Source organism: Convolutriloba macropyga, chromosome 7 (genome assembly GCF_964194025.1).
Source record: "Convolutriloba macropyga chromosome 7, txConMacr16.3, whole genome shotgun sequence".
NCBI classification, from domain to species: Eukaryota; Metazoa; Xenacoelomorpha; order Acoela; family Convolutidae; genus Convolutriloba; species Convolutriloba macropyga.
The window spans coordinates 41,211,609-41,235,172 of NC_134474.1; the positions used below are offsets into that span (position 1 = coordinate 41,211,609).

At 36.5% G+C, this 23,564-nt stretch overlaps 1 protein-coding gene across 1 annotated transcript in view; it reads left to right on the plus strand.

The window, feature by feature from the left end:
• Positions 1-22,665, plus strand: part of LOC142342868 (E3 ubiquitin-protein ligase SHPRH-like) — a 127,517-nt gene extending 104,852 nt beyond the window's left edge. Inside the window, exons 19-20 of the mRNA XM_075394502.1 lie at positions 21,970-22,050; positions 22,467-22,665. Coding sequence (XP_075250617.1) covers positions 21,970-22,050; positions 22,467-22,545 — 160 coding nt within the window. The 3' untranslated portion in view covers positions 22,546-22,665. The remainder of the gene's footprint in view (positions 1-21,969; positions 22,051-22,466) is intronic.
• Positions 22,666-23,564: the final 899 nt, after the last annotated feature.

The window sequence follows — 23,564 nt, forward strand, 5'->3', positions numbered from 1 at the left end:
TCTCAGCCGGCTATTATAGCGCTCCTATTTTTTTTTTACTTCGTCGAATAAAAAAATGTTTCGCTTTACCTCATTTTGCCGCTTTTTCAACATTTTGCGTGATATCTTTTTGACTTCTCTAGGCTAGTTTCTCTCTTCTCTCATTCTGCTAAAAGTGATTTTGAACATCAGTTGCTCAGCAAAGCAATTCAAAATGAACAGAGTCAGTATAAAAAATTGAAGTCAGAAATAGAAAAGGGATAAACCCATTTTAGATGCCCGCTATTTGAACGTCGTTCCTATAAGTCTTAGTTACCATCTCTAATGCTTATTGGTATTGATAGTAGCCCCTGTACCCTCTCTCTAGGAAACAGAAGTACGTTATGTTCAACTACGAAATGCCATCAAAATAAATCGGACTTAAAAAATGTTTTTGTACAAAAATATTTTTTTTCAATATCTTCTATTCTTTCAATCCCATTCATGCTTATTAGAATCAACGGCGGCTATTTTCCGGCAATCTGCCGGGTATGTTTAATCTTTTTATAGCTGTAAGCTGAGCGGAGCTATATTGCGGTGCTCTTGGTTTTTTTACGAGTCGAAGAGGAGTTTTGGTTTTCTTAAGGTTTTTTTTACAGGAAATATTATTTATTCAAACGAAGTTTTGACCTAACAGTGAAAGTGAGTAGAATTGCCGTATGAACTAATTTTTTTGAACGAGAGAAGGTATTTGATCGTGCGTTGCGTTGAGTGAATGACTCTTCGACTTGGTTTTTTGAGAGAGTGGCGCATATAGATGACAGTTTGTAGCCGTGTTTTCGTCTATTTGGCCGAATTTTTTGTTATCAATTGTGTTTTGTAGAAATAAGTTTTCATCGATGCTGCTTCAATTTATAACCCTGTGAAACTGATACCACAATGTTTTTGCGCGCCTAATAATGCAATTCAAGTGCAAAATTGGCACAAATTTCTCAATTTCTAGTCAATTTTTGGCCTTTTCCATCTATTTTTTATGGACTTTTTTCTACCCCCTCAGTAAATATAGCAACGTCTTTTTGATAATGTATCAATTGACTGCCTCTTTTTGACGCGAGATTTTCTTCATTTTGTAAAAATGTACGCAAACTATTCCGGTTTTGGCGGTTTTTGTCCCAGTCTCCCGTTTTTTTTTCTGTATTCTTCGGTTTTTAGTTGCTCTTCAACGAAGTCGATAGCAATTATTGTAAACGTGTTGGTCTTTTTCATGCAAATTTTCTGCTTGACCGTTTTTGCGCTTTTTTTCTAGAATAATATTACTTCTAAAGTGACTTTTTGCACGCTTTCGTTTTTCATTTTTGAGTTATCTCTATTGCACTTACTCCAAATTAAAGCTATTGCTAATATAAAAACGGTTGCAGCATAGCAACAAGAAGGGCCTAATAGTCGAGTGGAAAGTACTTCTAGTTAGGGATCATTAGGTCAATGGTTCAAACGCCTTCGTGGTCAAATGTCTTTACACCCGCCTGTCTTTCGAGAGCAGATCTTCCGACATTAGTCGGTTTTTCTTTTACTTTAAAAACTTTTTTAAAAACTCTTTATCTGCGCCGTCAAGTTTTTTTTATTTCGTTTTATTAATTGAAGTAGTTTTTGGTAATAAGCCTTTGAAATTTAGTAAAAAAAAAGTCATCATTTTTTTCAAATTGTTTGTTTCGAACTTGAACTCTTTTCATTTCTTACTGAGACAGGAAGATGGGTATGCAAATTTTTGCAGCCTTGATTTTTTAATGAAAAATCCGTTTTTTGCTTACTGGCTATCAGTTTGTAATTTTTAAATAGAATTTCCTATTTAATTTTCTTTTCAAAATTTGCGGAGTAGTTTTGTTATCTTTCATGACTAATTTCTAACTTGATTATTTTGATTGATAATTTTTTAGTTTTTTCATAGCGTTTAGTTGTTATTAAATGATTTAAGTTTTTTTGCACAAAATAGTGGTTTTAATGAGAAAAGTTACGGGAGTGGATAAATTTTTTAACACACTTTTTTTGCAGATTTTGTTTTTTTTCTTTGAGAATAGAAAGTTTTGACCGCTTAACAAGGCTTGCCCTTTGCCGCTTGAGCAGTTTGATTTTTCCAATTCCCTAAATTTTTGTTGCATTTTTTTGCTGATTTTAATTTAAAAAGTAATGTTTTTTTCAAATTACAGGAGTAATGCTTTTTTTAGTAGTCACTTTAGTAAGTACCAGTTAATTTATAAAATATTTTTTCAGAGAGACGAATCTTCGAGTCGTTTCCGGAATTTTCCGGTTATGTTTTTTGTTACGTCGTCCGCGCTCTTTTTGGTTTCACACAGCAAAGCTGAGAAGGTCAAATTTTCTGGATTACTTTTCCTCTCACTTGCGGCCTTTGCGCGCCTGACGTCATCTCTGTCCCCCCTCTCTAGCAAAAGTTTTTTTGCGTGATTAGATTTTGGTCATATGTGACTTACCTCGCCCAATAAAATGACTTTTGCACTTGAAAGTTTAAGTTTATTTTGAATTAACTTAAGGTCAAAGGAACTAATAGGTGTATTAAAGGTCTCTAATGAAAAAGCAGTCAATTATATGAATGGTATTTCACGAGAAATTGTTATTATTTGTTCATAGCTTATTTAGTGGTTTTTGATTAAAATTGTTTAAATGTTTGTTAAGTAAACAAGCCTCATGAACACAAAGCAGATTGTTGAGTTATAGTTAAACTGTTAATTTGAATGTAGCGAAACTACTTACTTTTATATCTCTAAGTTGCGCCCATAGAGAAAAAACTTGAAGATTGTCGACCCAGCTCCGATTGTTTCATCCGCTTGGAAATCCTAAATTAACTTAGAAAAAACTGAGCATGCAAAAGGACAATATATCTTTTTAAAAGAACTTGAATAACTACTTGCACAATTCAGTTTTTAACATTCGTTAGTTGGTGACAGAAAGGAAAGACAATCTCACCTCTCGAAGCGAAGAAGACGATAGCCGAGTGACAGAGGCCGCGTGACCCAACTTCCAGCCTGAATTCTGGAGAATCGCCGTCAGTATCTGGTTTTTCAAGTCAGCAAGACAAGCAACTTATTCCTAAGACAGTGCCAAGCCAGAAGTTTGGTCAACAGTTTCTTGTAAGTTAACGCTTCGATTTATTCTGCAGTGAAATAATATGATGTCTTAAATCTTAATCGATGAACGCTAAATCAAATGAAAGTGTTGACAATCGTTGAAAATCATTCCAAAATCATAGTATCCTTGTTAAAATGGAGCGCTAACTTGAATATATGTTCTGAATTATTCTCTCATCTTGGATTGAAATCATTCGAATGAAATCAAATAAAATAATAATAATAAAACTCATGGCTCAACCAAACATTACGCTTAGATCATTTGCAGGCACAGAAAATGAAAGTTTCCGTGAATTTGAGCGCTTACTCAGGAGCTCTACAGGAGTGGCAGCAATCACAAATAATCAAAAGGCAAACATTTTAAAACTACACCTTAAGGATCAAGCATTACATTATTTTCAAACTTTGCACGAGGCAACAAGAACAGATTTTGAGCTTAGTCTTACTTCCTTGAGAAGTCATTTCAATAATCCTCAGTTAGTAGAGCTACACATAATAAAGTTAGAAAACATTCGATTTGATCCTAAAACTGACACACCAAAAATTTTTCTAGTAACATTGCAAAACATGGCACAGAAAGCTTACCCTTACCCCAAACCAGAAGTCATACCACCAGCTGATCCAGCTCTAGACGCGGACGATGAACGTGATCGTTTAGAAGCAGCAAAAGCTCGCAATACAATGAGGAAGCATTAAGATTTGCTCAACAAGAGAGGAATCATCAAATAAAACGATTTTACAAAAAATTTATGCCGAGCTGGCTTTGAGCAAAACTGCTTGAACAACCAGATACAGCAACAGTTGATGACTTGTGCTTGCTTGCACGCAGGCAACTTACAGTTCACAATAAAAGGCTTTCAACGAAGTGTCCGCCTTTGTTTCGGATAATTTGGTTAATGCACTGACAAATATTAACCAATCACAGGAGAATATGGAGAGTAGAGTTAATGAGTTGTCAAAAAAGTTGACAGCCAATTGAGTCCACTAAGTGCTAATCTTAATAGAGGAAACTCTTACAGAGCAAGAATTGGTCGATATAATTTCAGAGGCTTTAGAGGAGGTCAAGGTTTTAAGAGATTTCGAGGAAGAGGTAACTACCAAAACTACAGCTCTTTCGCTGCTCAGAATTATGCGTTTACTCAATTTACGCCAGTAGGACAAGACGCCACCAACGCTACGCCAGATCAAGCTCAAACCACTGATTTAGCTAACAAAACAAATGTTCAAGCCTCCAACCTCAATTTCACATTCCAGTAACCCAATACGTCCAAATAACATGCCAATTTTGCGGTTATCCAAATCACTTAGCCTCACAGTGCACTTTGAATAAGAATAGACGCAGAGGTGGAGGTACGTTTCCGTTCAATCGAGCGGGAAAAAACAAGCTGAGCCACAAGTTCCATTTAAGTCCAATTATCATCCTAATCTTAGCTTAGATAAATTAGCTAAGATAAAGATATAGAAGTTATTTCATCAAGTTCGAGTGGCTCCGAATCAGACTGCAACGGTTATTTGCGCTATTATTTCCTTAGATGGAGATACTTTGAATTATATTAGACTCAATTTTGGCAAAAACTTCTAAAGAAGAGCTTTTACAGACACAGGTTCATGCCGTAATGCAATTCGCAAAAACTTACTGAATTTGAAAACAGGTAGATAAAAGTTGATTTTGAAAATCCTAATTGCAAATAGTTTAATTAGCTTCAGGCTCACTAGTTCAAATTAATCAACAAGCTAAAATAGAATTCATGTTAGGCTATTCCAAATTCAGATTTATTTCTAGTTCTACCCAAGATGAATAACATTATTTTGGGATACGAATTCTTCAAAAAACATTCCTTTGACGTCAGTCCGTCAAATAGTTGTCTTAAATTATCGGAAATGACTTATCATTATAATGAGATAAAACCAAAGAATCCTAGAGAACTTTTGAAAAAACTGAAAAAGTTCACAATTTTTCTCAATAAAAAACATACTTTGAAACTTTCATCCCAAACAGTTTTAGAAAGCTTGCTCCCCAAAAGCGCCAAAAACTAGCGGAGTAGTTCTTCTGAATCAAAATTTGAGGACAGTTCTGATTTCGCGCTAATGTCATCTTTAAGTACAAGTGATAAAAATGGAAAAATTGTCATTTTTAGCTTTTAATCTAACTGATCATCCAATTACAATTCCTTATAACACAATAATAGCAAATTTTGAAATTCCAAAGACTGCACAAGCTGAAAAACTCATAAATATTGATCCACAGCTCATTGCTCCTTAAAAAATGAGAAACCACGAAAATCTTGAAGCTGAAATTAATCAGTTGGTGAAGACTGAAGTTATGGAGCCCAAAAACTCGTCTCAAACCAGAATATGATAAACTATGGTTTCCTATCCCGAAGACATCTTCAGATCCGGAAAATTTATCACCGCTAGAGGGCAAAATTTATGATCAAATTTCACATTTTAATTCGTTAGAAAAAGTTGATCCGAAAATTGATCCGAGTCAAACAGGAAAAATTATAATTGGAAAATTCTGTCCTTGAACCTAACGAGCGTGAAGATGTGGAAGAATTGCTTTTAGGATTTTCTGACATTTTTGCCGAACATTGTTTCGATGTTGGTTTTAGAACTGAGCTAAAGGTCAAACTCACACCAGAACATGGACTTCCTGTTTAAGTACAAAGTCCAATAACGCTCATACATCTGAGAGATGAGCTTGTTGAAATAGCCTTGATGCACTATTATAATTTGATCACAACACTCCCATATTCCCATTACAGTTGTGCAGTGTTTGCACAATGCAAAGAGTCAGGCAAACTAAAAATTTTGATAGACCTTAGGCGCATAAACCACCTACTCAGAAACGACTACATGAACAGTAATTTTCAAAAATCAAACATGAGCGATGCCTCCAATCATTTTGCTGGTAAAAAATTGATTAACAAATTTGAATACTCTCAAGCCTACCATTGTGTACAAATGGGGGATAAAAAGTCAATACAAATTTTGGCATTTAGTTTTGCATCACGAACTTACGCCTATAAATGACGTGCCCAAGGACTAAGTAAATCAGTCACAGGTTCTAGCTCATTTATAAGACATTACTTAGATCCTTTCCTAGCAGCAAATATTTGTACACAATATATGGATGACATTGGTAGTGCAGTTAAAAATTTTGAGCATTAGAAAATCTGGATTAAAATTGTCCCTCAACAAATGCAAAATTGGGACACACAAAATTAAATGTTTGCTCATAAATTGATTCCGTTCTACGAGTTACTGAAGAAAAATGTTCACCATGTAATAACTGAAAAGCATGAAGAAGACTCCAAAATTTTAAAAAGTGACGTGATCAAAGCAACAAATTTGACGCTCCGATTGGCAAAACCAGGTCTACAGTACGTTCTTTTATGCGACGCAAGTTATTATGGTGCAGGTTTTGTTCTCATGATAGAAGATTATATCAAAACACCTAACAAAAAAAGGTAAAAAAGCTTACGCTCCAGTTGCTTTTGGCTCACGATTATTCAATTTATCGCATCGCAACTGAAATTTTCAACGTATTACAAAGAGTTCTTAAACTTGTATTTTGCTCTAGATCATTTTTCCCACTTCATTTGGGGAACTGAAAAATCGGTTATTGTACTAACAGATAATAAAAGCCTGACACATTTTTTACAAGCCAAGACAATTCCCCCGTGCCTATGGAATTGCCTTGACCGTTTGATCTCGTACAATTTAGTAATTGCTCACATACCAGGCAGAGCAAACTATGCTGCTGATTTTCTATCACGTTCAAAATGATCTGTCAACAACTATTGAGCTAAAACTAAAAGATAGAATTTCAGTGCGTCAGATTGAAGTTCAAACTATTGCAAAAACAGCGGATGCCTTACTAAGTTCAATTGATAGCATTGATTTAATGTTTGATCAGCAAACAACAAGCAAAAATGACATTTTCATTCATCAGCTGAGAGGAAAAAGCGTTAGTGATGATCTTGTAGAACAAATAAAACAAACAAACAAAATAACACAGGATGTTGACGAAGTTCAAGGCTACATTAGATTTTTAGCGAGAGCGCAAATAAATGCAGTTTTGATGCCTGATCCGAACGATTACCTTTCTGATCTCGTATTACGAAATGAGCCTTTAGATCTCAAGACAGAACCAGAAAAAGACGAATTTCTAAAATTAGTTGTAAAATGGAAAAAGGAGGATAAAGTAGAAGATTTAACTTCTGCTTCAAGTGAGTTGAAAAAATACAAAAAACAGATTCGGGGGCTAGTGATGAGAGGTAGCGTACCTTATAGACAATTTTTGACCCCAGAGGCAGAGTACAGTACTACCAATACTGCCTACCCAAACATTAATGGAAAGTAGTTTACAGACTCAATAACTGGATTAGCAGGACATGTAGGAATTGTCAAAACAGCTGAAGTTTCGAAAACGATTCTATTTTCCAAACTTCACAAGAGTATTTGATATCTGTTATAAAAAAACTGCCTAACACGCCTTCAAACAAAGTCAATATCAAACAGTTCACTCAAAACACTTTTACAACCCATCTCATCGCTTCCGTCTTTTCCAGGAGACATGTTGCAAATTGATCTTGTAGGGCCATTCAAATCCCCTGTCTATAAATACGTATTTACCGGTATCGATGTGCTTTCAAAATACTTATTTGAAAAACCAAAAATTGTTGCTACTGAACTAGCCGCAATTTTCTTCTCACACAGTTACATACCTCACGCAATTCTTTCAGATATAGGCTCAAATTGGGTTTCAGAACTAATGGATGAACTATGCACACTACTCGAAATAAAACGAAAGCACGCCACGAACTGTAGGAGTTGTTGAATCTCCACAAGCATCCACAAACTGTAGGAGTTGTTGAAAGATCTCACTCAGCATTGGAAAGAATTCTCAAACAACACAAATGAGCAATGGTCAAACTGGCATCTCTACGTACTCCTTGAAGCGTACATTTATAACACTAGCTACTATTAATCCATAGGATGCACACCAACCTCAATATTTCACGGTCGAGAACCCATTAAGTCACTTGATATACGTTTTAATAGAAAAAATAGTCAGAATTTGATCCAAAATCAGACTTCGTAACAGAACTACAAGATGCAATGCAAGTAAAATTTGCCGAGCGAGAAAAAGGAGAAAATCATTGAAGCTTAACATAAGTATAGAAAATACTAAGACGCAAAAGCAAGTGCAGACCAACTCGAAAGTCAGAACTTTTGTCTTTTGTTAAACCCTAAACTAACTCATCAAACAAGTTTTGGATTCAAATCAATGCAGGTTCTGGCTTCCACTGTATAAATTAGAGAAAGTCCTCATTAATTGAAATGATTTAATAAGGAAAGTTGGTACGAACTATAATCAATGTGTTAGACACAGAATTAGACTGAAAAAGTATGAACCATTGGAGCTTCCACAAGATTTAGGAAATTTACACCCAAATAATTTCACGCCAGACCTTTTTCTTAGCATATACAGACAGGAACCAGAATTTTTCGACAGCGAAATTCCCTAAATGCTGACTCATGCGTTCGCTGATGAAGAAACTGCCGACAAAAAAACTACCGACGAATGAAGATGCTGTGAATATCTTGTACAGATATCCGTTCATGAGAGCTGCACCACCATTTGCAGCCCTACCAGTACCGGAAAGACCGGACGCAGTTCCACGCGTAATACAGGAACGAATGGAGGAACCTGAGTTCCTTTTCCACGAGTTTCCAATCGTAGATGACAGTGGATTAGAAAAGCAAGCAGACCAAGAAAATTATTTGTGGACTTACTACAAAATGAGCAGCCAGACAAAAAGCAGGAAAATACACCGGAAAACGCCGATTTATCTAATCAGATAACAGTCAAAGGAGGAAGCAGAATGACTATAAACTCACCGATTTCTGCAAACAGGCAGCAATCACAGAAAACAGTTTGGTTCAGTCCAGTTACACAAATTCCAAAACCGAGAACGAACGTGAAAGCTAAAGAACGACAGTTTCTATCAACTATCGATGGCAAAGTTTTGATTCCAATATCTGCCTATACAACAAAACCAGAAGTCAAGAAGCAAAAAATTGTTGAATAATACAGGAAAAACATGGTGCAATCAATTCTCCATCCACAACCAGGACCTCCACGAGCAGCAAAAATGGATATTAAAAGAAGTTAAGAGCCGCGAACACCGGGAGTTCAAACTGCGAAGAAAACTGATAAAATCAAAAGTAAAACAGCAAGGCCTTCAGCAGACAACACCAATAACAAGAAAAGTAAAATAAACGCAATTGCAAGACCGAAATTAAGAATTTACTTAAGCCAATCAGATATTGAGGAATCATCGTATTCGGTAGTGAAAACAATCTCCTCAAAATATCAAAGTTAACTGGGTCCGGACAACGATATGACTTTGGTAACTTAAGCGAGGGAGCAGTAGTTGCCATATTTTATTCATACAGGAATCTGTTTCTGTACAATCTAGCGCATGAAAACTCATCAAAGGTCCGAACCTAATTTTCTCGAGGAACAGTCTTGAGACTCTGAAATCAATTGTGATTAAAGACTCTGTTCAAAAGCTAGCTTTCTCAAAATTTGATTGGTCATCACCAACCTGCTGACCTTGACCAATAATTCAAACATCCATTTCCAGTGCTTTCTTCAATAGTAATATCGAATTATTTTTTTGTTTTAAAAATAAATCTGAAACAAAACCACATTTGCTTCGCAACGCGATGCCATCCTTTTGGACGAAGTTTGCTCACCTGAAGGTGATTAGAAGAGGTTACGATGAATTTTTGAAATCGGCCATTTATTAAGATAGTTTATGTACATGTAATTAGTGACCGTCGGTCAATAGTAACAAAATTTTTGAAAATGATGACATACAAATAACTACCTGGCCCCATCCAACTACCTTCATAATTTTGCTCACCAATTTTTTTTTAGATTTTTTTGTTTTTTCCCATGTATTAAGATAAGTTATAGACATGTAAATTAGGACCGCTAAATATTACTAAAGTTAGGAGAAAAAATCAACTGCTATTCAATACAGATCACTATTAGCTTTCTTCCAAGGTGATACTCAAACCCGATAACTGCCTAAAAAAACAAAGAAAATCAATATTTATTTAGTTAGGTAAATAAATGATAGTTTGAATTACTTACTGGTAATTGTTGTTTTTTGTCTTCCCTGCTACCATCAAAAGCTATAGCAGATGGCAGAATGTTCGAAACATTCTCTTTCCTTTCCTTAGAAATTTCGAAACCAACTGACAATAGGGAAGCACATATACCATGAAAATTTATGGTAACAACACAGGGTAACCATCCACAAGGAAGGTACACTGTGTCACCAACACATTGTCTGCAAACGAAAATTTGGTCAACGTATTTTCTTATGCAGTCAACATAATCAGCTTCCTTTGTATAGCATCTTTCGAGCACGCCGCACATTTTCGATGGAGGGAAGAAAAACCAAAACTTCTCTCCAGAACCGTTGAGTGTTATTATGCAATCAATAGCCTCCATGTAGTCGCTATGCCAATGAGTGAAATTGGAACTATCAATCATCAGTAAGTAGCCTTTAGACATCTGTGGCACATCGGCCCATTAGGCGAATTGAACCCGATAAACTCAGGCCTCTCTAGTTCGTCTTTTGGAAATGCACCCAAATAAACATTTGCGCCGCAATTTGTAACTCTCGTTTCAGTAACTGTGAACAGCTTAGTTAGGTTGCTAATCTCATTGAGCTTCTCCACACATCGCTAAACAATGACAGTCATGATGAAAATTCGACATTGATTGCAATTAGGATTGATGAGATTTTTAAACTTAGTGTTGATCTTATCAGTGTACCACACTGATCGTACACCTCGCAAGATATTTGGAATATTTCGATCTATATCCAATTCACATGCAAGCTCCTCAATAGGTTTCACATAAGTTACAGCGACATCACAAATATTTAGGAAGTCTTCAGCACTAGATATTTTACTGTTATAAAGAGACATCTTCATGTTTTGATCTAAAAGTTTTTTTCACTACTTTTGATTCAGTGTCCATCAATTGTAATAAAAAAACAGAAGGAATTCAGTTTAAAACTCTAAAACAACAAGTAGCTTTTTCTGAAACCTACAATTCAAGTTTCATTTCAAGCTTCACACATTTCTAATTTCTCAACTTGTTTACTATGTAGGCAGTAAAGAATTGTAACTGTTTCACACAGTAGCAAAAGCTGGAAAGTATCCACAACATTGCAGGCAAGTCAAATCCGTCCTCCGACGGAACAGCAAGACACACAGATGGACTTGATGAAGACCAAACACGTTGATCTTTTATTTGAATATATGTGCCATTTCGGCAACAAAACAACTCATGGCCACGCCACGAGAAACTCTCGCAGCTTAAAGCCATGGCTCACAGAGAAACAAAGAGAACAAGTTTCAACATTTTGAACTGAAACATTGTTTGCCAACTATATGAAACTAATATTTTTTTAAACCTAATTCTCACAAAAAACAGGGCTAAATATTATATCTGAAAACACAAACATATTACTTTTAATATTAGAGCAACCGAAGCAATGATGAGGCTTCTGTTATCCCTAAGCGTTTTTCCCCCACTGGTCCTTAATACATTGTTCGAAGAACAGAAATACGATGATGTCTGAGAGAAAGGAGTTATTTTCAACGAAGAGACAAAAATTTTGCTCGCTGAAAAATTTGTTCGAGTACAGTTTCTGATAAAACTCCTTAACAATATAAACCAAAAATGGAATCTCGAGTCATCAAATTGTCCACTCGATTTTAAATCTCTTCAATACTAACTCATCTCACTATGACGTCAATTGGATCATAAACCAGCTGGAAATCGAAGTTGAGAAACCATGAGCAGAGGTAGGAAAACGCTAATGTAAACAGCAACATTTTTACATACCGAAAGCGAAAAAAGCAAGAGGATCAGAGGAGGAGCTCATGTTGGTGCTCTCGCTATGGCTGGAATTGGATTTCCGGCAGAGGATTAATGATGGGCGATGCAGGAGGATGTGCAGTGACAGGAAATGTTGAAAGCTGTCAAGATCCAGCCAAAGCGAACGCACATAACATTGAACAGCTGACAATAGCTACAGAAGCAGTTACTGAATATGTTACCCAAATAAAGAAGAAAACAACGACAAATTTTTGGTCAGCAACGAGCTAGTAGAAATCAGAGAAATACCGAGACAAATGAGCGAAACCCAAAATTAAGAATTGGGCGGTCGTCGAGGAAAAATTCGACATTCTGGAATACAATATTCATATATTACGAGACTGTGACCAAATGCACTACTCGAACCAGCAAATCAGTTTGAATTTCGACAGCGCGGCAGCTCTTCTACCCTACTCTATTCTGATGTCAAAAGCTATAGAGCAGCACTCTACAGCTACAGACTCAATTTGCTGAATTCTGTCCCGACTCTTCTACAAAATCAACTACCGATGTTGCTAGTCCCAAGAGATTCACTGATGGCAATCTTGGATCATGTAGGCCGATAACAATTCAAAGCTGCTGATATACTTTCTTTTGCAATACCTACCAGCGACTTGATGTCATTTTATGACGCAAAGTTGCTCCGAGACGTGATTACGGTTGAAGGACTTATTATGACTTTGGCTATACCATTAGCATTGCGTCAAACCGTTTTTTCAGTATATAGTGCAGATACAGTTCCAATGCCCCAACCTGAACCTCAGATGGCCATTAAGCGAACCTCGTCGAATCGCCATATCTTGCGATATCTGAAGATCAGATGGAGTCAATACCACTCTCTGCGAGCCAGTTTGAGCAATGTCTGGGATCGTCAAGATACCGAATTTGCCATCAGGCAGGAGCTACGCAGCCAAGCCATGGATCTTGCCTTTCCTTTTTGTTCAAGACAACAATTAAAGCTATCCGAGATTGTGAGACTTTCTACCAAACCAAGTTCAAGCACTAAACTTAGGGTACGGTATCTGTTTTATAAATTCAGCAACAGAAGACTATAGTCTTCGAAAAACTTCTATAGATACAATTGTTCCAACACAAAGCCAGATTGACCACCGAATGCGGTTACCAACTTCTAGGTCATATAATAAAAATCCCTGACTGTCTTAAGCTTAATGACTTCATGCTCTCTTCCTTTTGCTATATCACAGATTTCGCATAATCCGACAGCGTGATCAATCATTCTTAAAGCATGATGATGACACCAAAATTGGTGTCAAACCAGTTATTTGCGTGACCAATTCAAAAACGAAATCAATCCTAAACGGAAACGGAAGTTTCATATTTCATCTGAACAAATCCAATCATTTCGATCCAGTCGAGCATCAAATCTTAACCCGAATGCTGATAACATCGATCCCAATGCCTTTTTTCCATCCGTGACCGAATCAAGGCAATCGCTTACCACTTCCCCTTCCATGCATCATACTGCTGGCGTTGGTGCAGATGTATTGTAAAATAGTAATGCTTTATCTAAAGCGTTTTATAAGACCCAAAATATTCCCGATCATCATCCTTTCGATATTCATATGGACTTTATTTCGACTTCACTCAATTCACTTGGAACTATGTGGCAGAATTCAAATCGAGCAGCATGTCACAAATCAATTTTTCTACTTCAACCAACTGACAGAATAATTGACGAAAACCAAGGAGTCTGGAAAGTTTTTGCCGGAAGGAGGGGAGAATCAAGTATATGAAGGGAATTTCCCGAGAAATTGAAACAATTATTACTATTTGTTCATAGCTTATTTATTGGTTTTTCATTGAAATTGTTTAAATGTTTATTAAGTAAACAAGCCTCATGAACACAAAACAGATTGTTGAGGTATAGTTAAGTTGTTAATTTGAAAGTATCAAAGCTATTTATTTTTATATCGCTAAGTTGCGCCAAGAGAGAAAAACTTGTCGACCAAGATTGTCGACCCAGCTCCGATTGTTCCATCCGCTTGGAAATCCTAAAACAACCTAGAAAAAACTGAGCATGCAAAAGGACAATATATCTAATTAAGAGAACTTGATTAAATACTTGCGCAAATTAATTATTAACATACGTTAGTAAGGCCTCTGTGCAATGCATTTTAACAAGCTTGATTAATGTTTTGCTGAGTTTTTTACTTAGCTTTTTGAGCAACGTCGATAACTTTTATACTTATATCTGTTTCTATCTCTATCATACGGCTCGTAGGTTTATTCTTTCGCAGCTGTTCCGGCAATCTGCCAGCTGGCTATGTTCAGTTAGTCATGCGAAATCCTCCTACAGAGGAGATTGTGAAAATTGATCTCTTACGAATTTCGTCATAGCTTTTCTGTCATCAGCATGTTCTTCAGTTCATTTTCCGGACCTCATAATTAATAGTTTTTAGATCAGAAATGGACGTTTTCTGGAAGGGTTTTGTTTTGAAGGTTAAAATAGTTTCATGAATGAAGCTTTGTTTCTTTAAACTCTGATGGTTTTAATAGCCGCACATCGATAGATGGGGCGATTATTGTCCTTCTCTTGGTTTTTTTACAATTCGAAGAGTTTGGATTGTATTGGGGCGCTGTCTTGTTTTTTAAGATCTGTTCACTCAGTTTCATAATTTTTGAAGTCGAATTGGAGTAGTGATTTTGGTCACGCTGAAACCGGAAGTGGAGCGAAAAGGCGAGTGGTTTTGCGGTGTAAAATGTTTCAACCCTAATATTAAAGCAAAGTGAGAAAACGTCGTTTGATCAAAAATTCGCTTTCTCGCTAGTGGTTTTTTTTGTTCACGTGCGGCATTTCGACATTGATTTTCCGATTTTTTTTGTTTTGATTATTTGGAAATGTTTTTCCCAATTCACTCATAGTCCGCTCTAGATCTATTTTGTTTAGTCAATGAAAATTCTTTGAATTGTACGTCAGGACTTGTTCTATGTTTTCTTATTTTGTCAAGATTTTTGTTACACCCATATGACGTCACAGCCACTTCAAAACTGCCTTTTGTTCATTCGCCTGATTAAGTTTTTGGTCATACGTGACTTATCTCACTATCAAAATGACTTCTTCACTCTGAAATTCACTTTTCTTCAGTTTGTTTCAATGAAATAAGTTCTTTTGATTTGATTTTTTGTCACTCTAATTGACGATTATTTGAGGGGAGCTAATAGAAGCACCAATAAATTATACAGATTTCTAATCAAAATATAACATCTCATCTTTTAATGGAAAGAGTAATTTTTTGGTCTGTATTTTTTACTGTTCTACAAAGATCTACAAAACTATTGCAGCTATTTTTTGGCAATCTACCAGCTATGTTCAGTTAGTTTGGGTCTGTATTTCATTGGTCCTGGATTGTTAGTGTTGTGCACTTTGAGGCTTTGGGCTTCGCACACCAGTCTGAGCTCAAACATTTTTTATGATTGTTCTTAAAGAAAACAACCGCAATGCGAAACTCTGAGCATCGTTACTGCAAATTATACGTCAGTAGAATTGAAAATCGAATATATTTGTCACCGAAATATGACATTATTGCGGATTTCTACCTGCTTGACTGATGAATGGCCAAAAAATAATTCAAAATTATTTTCAAAAATCAATTTTAATGAGTTTTTGTGATTCTGGGTTTTTTTCATTTTGTCAATTGAGGTAGAGTTAGTTTTATATGCCTACATTCCTCTTAAGTTGATGACGGCAGGTAGTGTGGCCAGCTTTCTGCTACGAGCTTTTTTCTGAAATTCACCTAGCTGTTTTAATTATCTGTACACACATTTTTCAATTTCTGATGTCAATGAGTAGTCAAATTAGAGTAGTGGATTTAGTCAATCTGAAGAAGTTGTAACGTGAGCAAAAAAGGGAATGGTTTCAATTCGTGAAATTTTTTGTTCATTTTTTATGATAGTATGTGATCAAGTTTTTGCATTGTCAGTATTTTCAATTTCACGTCATTCAAAATTTTCAATTCCTTTCGCGATCTAGTTTTGGTTTTGTAGGTTTCTATTGGCAGCTATTGTTTTCGAAGACATTTTTTACTGAAGACAAATGGAGGTTTTTTGCATTTTATAATGGCTTGTTGTTTTGTGTTTGGCGCGTGGTTTTGGTAGTAGTTAGTTCATCCATTTTTCCCATTGTCTTCAATTTTTGTGTTTGTTTTTTAATTGGATTTTATGGGCTATCAAAGGTTGTTATTTTGCAGCGATGCTCTGTGTCTTTGGTTGATCTGTAACTGTTGATTGTGAAGATTTTTTCCTAATGACTAAAGAGAATTTTTCCTTTTTCTTAGTTTTTTGGGCTGCATTTAGGGTAAGGTACTGTTTTGATTAAAAAAGCGTTGAATTGATCTCTACCTGTTTCAATCCCAAGTCGTTAACGGGTCGAAGTTCAAAATCTTTGGTGAGTTATCAGTGTTTTAAAATCACGGCTTTAAAATCAGTGTTTTAAAATCAGTGTTTTAAAATCAGTGTTTTAAAATCACGGCAAGAAAAGTTTAATTTTAAAGCTTTTCCAAAATTTTATCTGTAATAAACGTCTTTTGAATGGTCGATTCAAACAATATGGCATTGAATTTACTTTCTCAGGGTTCAAAAAAATGAATTCATCATATGTGTGATGGTTTCCAAGAAACATCAAGAAACTTAGAAGTTTTCTTTATTAAAGTTTCAAAGAACGAAAGAAGAACTTACCTGACTAACTTTATTGCTTTGTCGATAAGTAATGGCCACAAAACTAAACTCAATTCTAATTTTGTTTTGGCGCTATCATTATCTTATTGACCTATCAATCATATGTCAGAAGCAAATTCTCCCACCAACAGAAACCTGATTTTAACATCCACCAACCTCCAACTAATGAACTCGATTGTACCCAAGCCATATATGATTCTCATGAAATGTTGATGAAAACAGAAAATCACCTCCGGGATTCGGAGTTAAGATCTATTCACATGCCTATCTTGTAAAATATTTTTAGCTAATCTAAATTTTCTCTGTATATTTTCGCATAGATAACCACTATAAATACAAGCTAGTTTTTGTATATTTTCAGTTCAAAATTTAATTTAAAATTCAACTTATTGAATTCTTTGACCCGTGTTATCGACCACGACAATGGTGTCCAGACCAGCTACAGACAGACAAATTTTGGATCTACAGAATGCAGAATCAGCTACTGCGTGGATTATGTCTCTTGTGGCGAAGTGTCGCGCAGAAAAGAAAGAGGACAAGGTCAACAACGTTGGTACTGTACAGGACCTACAGGTAACCAATCTCTTCCTTAGTATGTGCGGACAAGATGCAATTATTAAACTTAGGAGCCTAATGAGTCCCAGGAATTTGATAGACACTCCGTATAAAGACATCAGATTGGCGATTCAAAATTATATTTCTCCTAAAGAGAGAGTAGTAACGGCAGAAAGGGCTAAATTTCTGTCCCTAATACAAGGTGTAGGGGAGTCAGACGACGACTTCCTAGCACGTCTTAGAGAAGAAGCACGCTATTGTGACTTCGAAAAACTGAAAACAGTGGCCAACCCCGAAGAGGAGCTGGTAAAAATAAAGTTTATCTCAGGTTTGAGGGACCCTGAAGCAAAACTTAGACTACTAGACGGTATTAAAGCAAAACCAGCAATGTCGGTTACTGAAATGACCGAGAGCTTACAGTTCAGAAGTCAAGCAATGGCTTTTGCCAGTTCTTCATCAGGTAATAAGCCCTTTAATGTGAAAGAAGAAGTTGGGTTCAACTTCAAAAAGACCTTTCGAAAACCAAATGAAGAATTACGGCTAATAAAAACAACAACATGTGCACTAGGTGTGGAGGTAAGCCACACTCTAGTAGACCCTGTCCAGCGCGAAGTAAAAAATGCAACACCTGTGAAAAGGTGGGACACTTCTCAAAAATGTGTAGAAGCAGACCCCAACCAAATTCAGGTAAGTACAATGAACAGAATAACTTTTGCGAAGAAGAAAATGTTTCTTCAGAGCAAGCATCTCCAGCATCGGAGATGGGAATGTTTTATACTAAACAACAAATCTTTAGCATATCTGTTTTTTTGCTTTGCAGTTATTTATTGAGATATATTCCCATGTTATCTCAATAAATAACTGCAAAGTAAAAATGCAGGTAGACACAGGTGCAGATATCACAGTGATATCATCAAAAATATGGACTGAGCTTGGTAAACCTCAGTTGGATGGTAAGATAAGACATCTTGAAGCTTATGATGGTCATCAATTAACGCTTCTGGGATCACTTACTTGTGACGTTGAGTGGAACGGAAGCAGACTGATAAAGAATGCAGTCTGATAAAGAATTTGCACTACTTGGTAGAGACCTCCTACCCAAGCACGGCGTGAACAACATCACAGCCGAGCACCTACCTCATGTGAGGGGTTACAAAGCTCATGTGAAGTTGATACCAGGAACACAGCCAACGTTCTGCAAAGCCAGAAAAATACCTCTACCTCTTCAAGACAAGGTCACAGAGAAGCTGGAACAAATGGTCAGACAAGGCATCCTTGAACCGGTACTGTCAGGAGGAGTCACTAATGCATCTCCAGTGGTGTGGCAGAGAAAGAAGAGTGGAGAACTGAGACTTTGCGTGGACTTGAAAGTTCACATCAATGGCAAGGTCATGGATGAGGACTACCCAATACCGGACATGGAGACGATCTTCCACAACCTACATGGGGCCTCATACTTTGGCAAAATTGACCTCTCAGATGCCTACCATCAAATTGAACTTGACGAAGAAGCTAAAGATATATGCACAATCAGCACATCTCAGGGACTGTTCAAGATGTGCCGACTACCTCAGGGATTGAAAAACTCTTCTTCAATCTTCCAGAATTGCATCGAATCAACACTCAAAGGAAATAAAGGTGTTGTGATCTTTCAAGACGATGTATTGGTGTATGGAACTACCAAGGAGCAGTTCGACAAGAGAATGCTTGCAGTCAAGAGTCGACTACGTGAGAAAAACTTTACTATTAATGAGAAAAAATCCGACTCAAAACCAGTCGATAGCGTTAGCTTTTTGGGATACTCCATTTCAAATGAGGGAATAGCACCAGATCCCAAACATGTTGAAAAAATAAAAAATGCAAAAGCACCAACTAACAATAAACAACTCGAATCGTTTGTTGGGCTAGCTAATTTTTACGGAAGAATGATTCCTGATTTTGTAACAAAAATGCTACCCTTAAATAACATGAAAAATAGCGATTTCTCATGGGGCAAAATGCAACAAAAAGCCTTTGAAGACATAAAAAATGAATTATGTGCTAACCCACTAGTACAGCCATATAGTCTACAAAAAGAAGCGACAGTTACTACTGACGCCTCTGAAAAAGCCATTGGCGGGGTTCTTTCGCAAGAAGGACATCCAATCATATATGTATCGAGAAAATTGACTCCAGCGGAGCAAAACTACTCGAAAATAGAGCGGGAAGCACTGGCAATTGTGTTTGTGGTCACAAGACTAAAACAATTCCTTCTTGGAAGACGATTTACCCTACAGACTGACCACAAACCACTCAAATATCTCTTTGCACCAGACGAGGAGATCCCGAAGACAGCATCAGCGAGAATTATAAGATGGGCAATAGCTCTAATGGGTTTCGACTATGGGTTGAGGTACACACCAGGAGAGCAGATACCCCATGCAGATGCTTTGAGCAGAATGGATTTTGGCGAAGACGAATCGGACAACGATCGAGTGTGCCTCGCAATCAATAACATCTACTTCGCCCACAGTGATTTGGTGACCCAAGCAGAAATCAAAACTGAACTTGGAACAAACAGACTTTTCCAGGACATAATGAAACGAATCAAAAGCGGCAATTGGAAGCAATGTTCAGAAGCGGAAAAAGGATTCGAACAACAGAAAGATGGACTTACATTACATAATGGAATTATCTTCAGAGGTGTTGTTCCTTTCATTCCACCCAAACTACGACACTCGGTTTTGGCAAAAGCGCATGAGACACATCCCGGAAAGAATGCAACTGAGGCATCATTCAGAATGATAGCATGGTGGCCTGGCATTACCCAAGACGTTCAACACTTTCTTAGTAAATGTAAGAATTGTCAATTCAACAGGCCTAGCCTGGGAAAACGGTCTCTACGTGGCCAGAAGCCGACGTTTGGGAACGGCTCCACATGGACTGGGGTTATGTTAAGGACCAAGACAATATCTTAGTAATTGTTGACGCGGGTTCTGGTTGGATAGAAGCCTTCCCTGCGGGAAACAGAACATCAGAAACAGTTAAAATATATCTTAGTCAAATCTTTGCAAGATTGGGAATACCAAAAACTTTAGTTTCTGATAATGGTCCTGAATTTGTAAGTGGTGACCTCAAACAGTGGTGTGAATCACTGGGAATTAAGAAAATAGAATCACCCGTCTATCATCCAAGAGCTAATGGACTAGTTGAAAGAGCAGTTCAGACAGTGAAGCGGGCACTTCAAGCGTGGAGTCCCAACCTTAATGTGTCATTTGGAGCATTCCTGCAAAGGGCACTGATTACACATCGCAACACTTCAAAGACGAGGAGCAAAACTCCAGTTGAACTCTTGTTGGGACGCAGAGTGAGACTACCAGCAATAGCAGATTTCGACTTGTGCGAACCCATTCTATTCAAGGCCAACGAAAACACAGACAGTTCCTGCTACCTTCATCAACAGGAAGGGCTTGAACACATCTTTCATACAGCCCGAAAACTCAGCACGGACTATTCTAGTGAGCGACAACCAAATTGCGAGACTAGATGAGGACAATGTGAAAATTGAACCAGCAGTGGAGGAGACCATATCTCAATCAAATCAACAACTTCAGAGTACAGATGTGGGACCTTCACTTCAAGATGAAGCTTCTGCAGCACATCATCTGCAGAGCACCAACAACCCGAAACCTCAGAGCCTCCACGAACATCAACAAGAAACTGAAAACAACCCGACAGATTTGGAGGACCTATACCCACAAACTTGCTTAAAAAAGGAGGAAGGATGTGATGGTTTCCAAGAGACATCAAGAAACTTAGAAGTTTTCTTTATTAAGGTTTCAAAGAACGAAAGAAGAACTTACCTGACGAAGTTTATTGCTGTGTCGATAAGTAATGGCCACAAAACTAAACTCAATTCTAATTTTGTTTTGGCGCTCTCATTATCTTATTGACCTATCAATCATATGTCAGTAGCAAATTCTCCCACCAACAGAAACCTGATTTTAACATCCACCAACCTCCAACTAATGAACTCGATTGTACCCAAGCCATATATGATTCTCATGAAATGTTGATGAAAACAGAAAATCACCTCCGGGATTCGGAGTTAAGATCTATTCACATGCCTATCATGTAAAATATTTTTAGCTAATCTAAATTTTCTCTGTATATTTTCGCATAGATAACCACTATAAATACAAGCTAGTTTTTGTATATTTTCAGTTCAAAATTTAATTTAAAATTCAACTTATTGAATTCTTTGACCCGTGTTATCGACCACGACAATATGATTTTAGAAAATACAGAAAATGATCTGGAGAAAATTAGTTGATTGCTACTGTGGAAAGTTTCGAACCATAATAGAAACTTGATGAATCAGTAAACTTTCATTCAAAAAAACCGGATATCTTTGACTGTTGGAATATATAATAAAATTTTACTCTGTAATTGGTTTGCCGTGGAGATTTTACGGAGTCAATATTAAAACAGTCTATAGTTTTTGTCATCAGGTTTTGGAAGTTTTGTTTGGTCTAAATATTGAATTCCAATTTGTGTAATATTTGTGTCACAATTTTACCCGTTTTTTTCTTAAAAAAAATTGGACAACATTACTGAGCCCATTGTTGCGAACAATCAACATCAAGATTGACTTACAATTTTGTTTAGAGAGACGCATGTGCATTTCCTAGTAATTTCGGATTCAGTGGAGGACAAGCTTTGCCAACTGGTGCCTCAATTTAACAACAGGTTAGTAATTTTTGTGCACGCATCTGTTCGCCCTCCTCATTCGCGCCCCCACTCGCGTGTTGTATAACAGAAAATGACATGCTGTATGAATGAATAAATGAAACGTTTAATTCAGAGGTATCATTAGTTACAGTTATTGCATTGCGTTAAACACCATTAAATTCATAATTGCAAACCAGCTGTACCAAGGTACCTCTAATCAGAAAAGTCAAACACTTTTCATTTTCATTGGAGCAAGCGTTTCTACCAAAACAAATCCAAAACATCAGATAGAAAGCACATAATAAACATTTCTCGAATACATTTGGATTAGTTTGAAACTTATCCCATTAAAACAGAAGCACGAGTTAACCAAGATTAATCAATTGATCAGGAATTGTTCATCGCAGGGACGTATTTTCACCACTTGTTTTCAGCTCATCGAGAGGCAAGAAGTTCAACCTGGATTCAACTCCTGCTATCTCATTGCAAGATGTTAAAGAAATTTTTACATAATGACTGTAGAACGAGAAGCTCAAAAACTCTATTTATAAAAATTCGTGTAAATGTTTGGTATTCAATCTTTTCTTTTATGAATTTTATAAATGTTCAGTAATTTAGTTGTTTAGTGTCCGCTTTTCATTCAGTTATTTGAAATAAGAGAGCTCAGCGAAAAGGCTAAAGCGAGAGTTTCATGTTAAGAGCTTATTGAATAGCATACGAAGAAAGCATTCAGTTTAAAAGAAATTTTAAAAAATGTGATTTCAACAAGGTTTTCAACGTAAATTTTATTGTCAAGTGTTAGAAAAATTTCATTTTTGTACTGAGGCACTTTAGTGGCGAGGAACTATATACTCAAATTTTCCCATTTTCTGCATTTTTACGCAAATTTTGCCAGTTTTTTATTAATAGCCGCACAGGGATAGCTGGGGCTATTATTGGCCTTCTCTTGGTTTTTTTTACGACTCGAAGAGGAGTATTGGTTTTCTCTCGGTTTTTTTTTACAGGAAGTAGATTTGTTCACGCGGCATTTTGACCTAAAAGCGAAAGTGAGAAAAGCTGTCTTGGTGAACAGATTTTTGCTAAGCGAGAGAAGTTTTTGATCATGCGCTGCGTTTGGTGAATGACTTTTTGACTTTGAAAAGTAGTTTTTGACTGAATTCCACATATAGATGACCGTTTTTAGCCGTTTTTTCGTCTAAGTGGACCAATTTTTTTTGCTTTTAATTTGGTTTCTTGTAGAAATAAATTTTATTCGATACTACATTGAAATTTCAACCTCGGAAATTGATACCACAGTGTTTTGCAGAGCCTGAAAATCCGTTTCAAGTTGAAAATTGGCACATAATTCTTGATTTTTTAGTTAATTTTTGGCTTTTATAGTATTAATTTCTTCATTTTTGGATCTTTTAACCGTCTTTTTGTCAAAAATCAGTTAATATGGCAACTTCTCTTTGATAATTTCTATGCTCAACGCGTCTTTCTACCTCGATGTAATTTTGTTTCATAAAATTGTACATATGCTAATCCGAATT